Source organism: Dendronephthya gigantea, unplaced genomic scaffold (assembly GCF_004324835.1).
Source record: "Dendronephthya gigantea isolate DGI-Jeju-01 unplaced genomic scaffold, DenGig_1.0 000013F, whole genome shotgun sequence".
In the NCBI taxonomy this organism is placed as follows: domain Eukaryota; kingdom Metazoa; phylum Cnidaria; class Anthozoa; order Malacalcyonacea; family Nephtheidae; genus Dendronephthya; species Dendronephthya gigantea.
This window is the reverse complement of record NW_021163023.1, coordinates 748270-754072: the sequence shown is the minus strand read 5'-3', so window position 1 is coordinate 754072 and position 5803 is coordinate 748270. Positions and strand designations below refer to the sequence as shown.

The window sequence follows — 5803 nt, the reverse complement described above, 5'->3', positions numbered from 1 at the left end:
GTCAAAGGCGTAGAGTTTTCTGTCTGAGGGTGTTGAAGCTCGGCAGAGATACCTTTTAGAGGCTCTGGAGGTATACCGCTTCGTTCCCACGAAATATTTGACCTGCAATATTGCCATTTTTAATGTACTTAAAATATTGTGGGCCTGTGTAGGAAGCTTGACTTCAATATTTTCATAATATTTCATTTAAAACAACCAAAAAAAAAGGCGGAAAAAATCTCATTTTGACCAATCTCATCGCAAAATGTTTCGCACCGTAGATTTGAATAATTTGCGTAGTAGTCAAACCTCCGTACGGGGATTTACCCCGTCCACGATGGGCCTAGCAACCGCCTTAGCAACGAGTGATCCCGGTAAAGGATTAAAACTCTGTTATAATCTCGTTCCCTTGTTTGTGGAGTGTTTTTCTTCGCTTGAACGAAGTATGTCGCTCTATTTTTTAAAGAGGACTTAAATTGGAAGTGTAAAGGTCTGAGAAAAGTGCTATTGTTGCGCGGAAAAAGCAAAAAACTGCAGCAAAATGGCCCACACGGGGCCAAAGATATCTTCGGTATTTTGACTTCACTGTGTAAACAAAGCTATTGAACTTCACGTTTAAAGATAGTCGAGTTCTTTTTTCACTTGTTTATGAACCGAGACGTAAGCGAGTCGTCAGGATTCTGCCGTATTGACAGACTGAGCTCAATCAAAAGCAGATTATTATCCAAAATTGGATAATAATTTTGTCAGAAAACTTCTGATGGATGTTTTATAGTCTGTTGACCTGGGGCGGGTTGTTCAAAGCTAGGTTAGCGTTAACCTTGGATTAAATTTTACTTAGCTGTTTTGGTTTATATGGTTCTTCACTGCTGTTTGTTTCAATACTTTGCAAAATAAGACTTCTATTTATCCGCAAAATGTTTATGAGAAAACATGTTCAACTGCATAACCGAGCGATTAAAAATACTGATGTAAAAATTTGAGTTAACCCAGGGTTAAGCTAACCCGCTTTTGAACAACCCGCCCCTGCATTACATATAGGTGGCAAATCAAATAAAATCAGCGCAGCACTGCTTTATCAATATAAACAGACTAGTACATTTCATACATCAAAAGTGCATTGGATCCGACAAAATTCAATCGTTTGAAAGAACTTGAAGCTAAAATGGTTTGTTATAACGAAATTCGTTGACAAAATTTAAATTCAGGCGTTAAGTAGCTCCATAAAGATATATTCTAAAATATTATCGCCTTTAAGCGGAAAAAAACACTGAAATTTTTCAAATTGTTTCTGATATAATGTTAAAGAAATCCGAAACTCAAAGTTTCCCGCCAAAACCGAAGCGGTCCGTGCTGTTAGTCAGGAACCAATCAAAATGCTCTATTTGGCGTATTGACCAATCAAAATGCTTTAATTTGCAGTTGCACGTACAACGATCTGAATTAGTCTAAAAATAAACAAAAGACATTGCCAAGTTGTCTTCGATATATTCAACATTATCGCTTCGTTTTATTGTGATTTCATGGAGATAATTCGTTTAATTTAAAATCTCTCTTTCAGCGTTATAATTTCTACATCACAAAAGGCATACGAATGGATTCTCTTGCGTTATGTAACCCAGCGATTATGCGACGTATTTTGGCCAACAAAATACCAGAAAAGCTTCAGTCAGACCCGGAACTTGATGCTTTATTGAACGATTTGTTTAAAGAAGTCGAAGACGATTACATTTTCAGCATACGGAAAGCGATAGGTAAATAAATTACCGCACGACTTGTGTGTTAATTTTTATCAGTATTTTAATGTATATTTAAGGCACAGTTCAAGCTTTTGAACGATGGTTTTGAGGTACTTAACAAGCCTAAATATTAAACGATAACTACAAGTTAACTTGAAGGCCAATTCAGGCCAGGGGAATTTAATTCAAAGTTGTAAAATTTGCACATCGAATTAGCTTTCATTAGCTGCATAAAGCCGAACGGTTGGAGTCAAGCAATTATGCAGAATACACCCATAAGAATAATAAGAATATTATGACCGAACTCAGTCAAAAACCTTGAATTTTTCCAGTTGGCGAATGGTAAATAGTGTTTATTACACATATTAGTAGCAGATGCGCTAAATTACAATGTGTTTACAGTGTATAAAATGGTAGATGACAATAATTTTCAATTAAAAACTAAAAAAGGTAGTCATCCGCGCTTAGAACCTATCACTCAAAAGCCTTAACAGTGTCTTTGAATACAAAACAATTCCAATAGTTTGCTCCATCGTTTTTAGTCGACTACATTCTAATGAATCCATCGGAGAAAGTTCGTCTCAGCATCAGCGCTATTCCTAGACCATTTCCTCGAAGGTAATAAAAAACTGTATCAATTTTCATGATTAATACTGGATTGTCATGCGAAGTTTAAAAAGATATTTTTGGTAAAGACTAGCCTTGACACTTTCTCTGCCATTTTTTAGAACTATACGTGCACCGGTGCCTTGGCATAACTCGTACCAAAGAGGGAAAGATATGGTGATAAAAAATGTTTTTACAACCAATCCGGTCATGATGGAAATACAAAATGTTTGGACAAACAGGTAAATACTTGTTCAGTCTATATTTAAATTTTAACCGTGTTTAATCGAAGAAAGTCTTTGTCTTGTAGATTTTCTCAGGTACGTTTTGTTGACGGTGACGAACTACTTGCGTCTGGGCTACCTGTTGTACCTGAGGAATTCCAAGAACGTGTTAGAAAACAGTGTCTACGAACAAGAGAATTCCTCAAGAAAACGTAAGATTCCATGATCTCCATATCATATATTTACGATCCAGTTCCCAAACAGTGCACTTTGTTCTAATTGTTTTGAAAATCACACTGATCTCTGTATCATATATTCACCATCCACTCTCCCGAACAATAGACTATATTTTCTTTGTTTTGAAAATCATGCTGATCTCTATATCATACATTCACAATCCAGTCAACTTATTATCCAACATATTCGCTTCTTGCAGATGGATAACAGAATGTGCCAAGGTTCTCCTAGGCTGTAAACAACACTGGACACATCTCATTCCAGCGAATGAAGGCGATTCAGCCTCACTCATACAAAAATTCTTCTCATGCGTCGGAGCTCTGATGTCCATACAACTTAGAAGCCTCGTTCTGAATTCATTAAAGAATTTCTTAGACAGTACGAGGTAAGTGGAGGTTTTGACTTCTATTGTTCCGACTTTGCTGAAGATAAAAGATCTTCAATATACACACGTAGGACACTGATACATATGCTGACACTGGATGGCGCTTCTCGTATTCAGTGACCCAAAAATTCGAAGCTGATATGTAACTTGTATGGTGGCCCTTTCCCGTAATGTTGATACTGTTAAGCCTAGTTCTCCTATGTTACCGTATCACCGGCTGTCGGTGGTTTACTATTGGCAATCCGTTAAGCCTGGTTCTAATTGGTCGACGACAGTCGGCGATGGCAATCGTCGGTGATCACCGGAGAACAAGGTTTTCTGTTATTCTGAATGAATCTTCGTGATCACCAGAGAATAAAGTGCTTTGTTTATTTTGACTGTCGTGACATATGAGAAAGTCTGTTTGTCTGTCTGTTTTTTTTAAAATTTGGTCAAAATAATGAGAAATTTACCCGGTATTATACGGTAAATTTTGCAGGCAAATATGGACAATTTTGCCGGCCTAAGGTATATTTTTGTCCGAAATAAATTTTAGCGAAGTCCGAAATGAATTGTATAAAAAATTCTATAATATATATATAGTAATGAAGTTAATGTATCGGACGAAAAGAATATTTTACAAAAAAATATTCATATCACACGCACGTTCAAAAATGATATGTTAATTCAACTGTGCCTAATATGATTTAATACACAACTTATAAACTTTGAAAATATATATTCTACTTTTACAAAATTTTGGAACTAAAGTTCTACTCGATCATTGTAAGATGCTATGTCTAGCTGTGGCGTTAAATATAAGCTATTAACCTATTATTCTTCCAGCTTAGAACAAAAATGCGTCATCATGAACTTTAACATAAAAAAGTCCACTTTTTCCTTCTCTGTTATTATCGAAGTACTATATTCAAGGATCACTAAGCTTCATGTATATGGACACCGCAGTAAAAGCAAAGGCAAGACCGAGTCTCATCACGTCCATATCTAAAGTAGTAGTGATTAAAAATAACAGGTAGAGCATAATATTTATATATTCATAAAAGTGTAATTTTGGCAGGACGTGCCCCTCAAAAAAGCGTAATTTTGGCAGGACGTCCCCCTCCCCTCACGCCGGGGGAGCTCCCTCCAACTTTTGTTTAATGAGATAAGAAAAAGAACAGCTTTTCGAAATGCACTCTTCAGCCAATATTAAATTTTTAAAGACATTCTCTCTGTTATAACAAAGTTGAACTTCCTTAACATTAACTTGCTTCCTAACGCTGTTGTTAAGCGGGGCAGCATTTGATGGACGTTCGGGCGTATGTTGATGTAGGTTTTCAAGCGATAACTATTATACTTCACGACAACGGTTATGCATGGGAACACATACAGCACAATTTTAAGAGCTTATTTTCTCGACAATGCTTTCATAAAATTAACATATAACGCCTGTTCACAAAGTATTACCTCCTCACATCAAAGTATAACTGTAGTGTAGCCATACCGCCTAATAAAACATGTTAATTCTAGAAGGGTTTCAAGTGTAGACGTACGTGTGTTTTATGTCGATTCAAAAGCATATTCGGTTCGTAATCGAGACTTCAGTTTTCGACTCTTGTATCGAGTCGCTTTCTTTTTCTTCTGTTTGTTGTTTGTCTGTTTTTATCGTGGCGATCATGGTTTTGAACTCATCACGGGAGAGATCAAAACGGGATCAAGGAAATTGAGACAAGAATTCAACGGCACACCCTCAACACGTAAAATTTCAAACGAATCCATTCCCGACACAACAGAAAATTCTGAAGAGATTGATGTCGACAAGACGGCAGAAAAGACTGGTCTTCAAGAGATAAGAAAAGGTATAGCCATTGGGACAACTTTTGACAAGAAAAAGATTCATACACTGTTCCCTCGCTCGCATGAATATTGCGTGATCCAAGAAATTTATTTCCTGAGCCAGATCGTATCTAGAATTTAACATGCACGGGGGTGTGAAGTTTGCGTATAACCGATTAAGTGTAGGTATTTAGATGAACGAGTTTCCCCCCGGTCTCTAAATGTACTATCGACCGAATAAAAACACTTCACCGACAAAAAATTTCCTTGTCGATCCGAAATCGCGCAAGCGCATAGCATTCTAATTCGCCGGTTTCGGGTGAAAATATCCGGGCGGGATTATTTTTATCAATAATATATAGCGGACTGTAATTAATCTTCCAGAAATTGCAGTGGAAACAAAGCGAAGTTATGAAATAGGAAAGAGACAAGAGGTTCCTTTTTCAACTTCTTCACTGCCTAAATGGAAATATCCCACTATGAAACCAGGCATCATTTCTCATGTAAATCAGACGAAATGGGACAATCATATCAAAATAAACCTATCCTTTTTGAGCCGCCGATTTTCTCATCCTGACAACTTCAGAATATATTCAGAATATAACTCAGGAATCAGTTTCTTGTGCTAAGGATCATAATCTTCCTAGTTGGCTGGTTCTTGTTGAGAATTATGGTGTTTCAGGCTGTCTTTTGTTCTACATCATTGCAATGTTCATCTTTACTGCTCGTGGAATTCGCAAAAAACTCAGGGCAAGCGAGAACATTGTACAGAAATCAAACATTGTTAAAAAACGCAGAAGCTTTGTTTTGTTGTTTAA

At 36.8% G+C, this 5803-nt stretch overlaps 2 protein-coding genes across 2 annotated transcripts in view; both read left to right on the top strand.

Moving 5' to 3' along the window:
- Positions 1-1544: 1544 nt before the first annotated feature.
- Positions 1545-2764, top strand: LOC114519392 (dynein heavy chain 3, axonemal-like). The gene is made up of 4 exons (XM_028539517.1): positions 1545-1733; positions 2261-2336; positions 2447-2566; positions 2635-2764. The coding sequence occupies exons 1-4, from the start codon at positions 1574-1576 to the stop codon at positions 2762-2764; spliced, it is 486 nt and encodes a 161-aa protein (XP_028395318.1). The 5' UTR covers positions 1545-1573.
- A 391-nt stretch (positions 2765-3155) lies between these two features.
- LOC114519251 (dynein heavy chain 3, axonemal-like) overlaps positions 3156-5803 on the top strand; it is a 105174-nt gene continuing 102526 nt past the window's right edge. The window contains exon 1 of the mRNA XM_028539352.1: positions 3156-3170. The gene's annotated coding sequence lies outside the window, so the exon portion shown is untranslated. The remainder of the gene's footprint in view (positions 3171-5803) is intronic.

Bases quoted from the DNA above. Each gene is read 5' to 3' on its own strand.
- LOC114519392 (XM_028539517.1), top strand. From the start codon at position 1,574: ATGGATTCTCTTGCGTTATGTAACCCAGCGATTATGCGACGTATTTTG. The intron at 1,734-2,260 runs GTAAATAAATTA...CATCGTTTTTAG, and splicing joins CAGCATACGGAAAGCGATAG to TCGACTACATTCTAATGAAT. The intron at 2,567-2,634 runs GTAAATACTTGT...TTTGTCTTGTAG, and splicing joins CAAAATGTTTGGACAAACAG to ATTTTCTCAGGTACGTTTTG.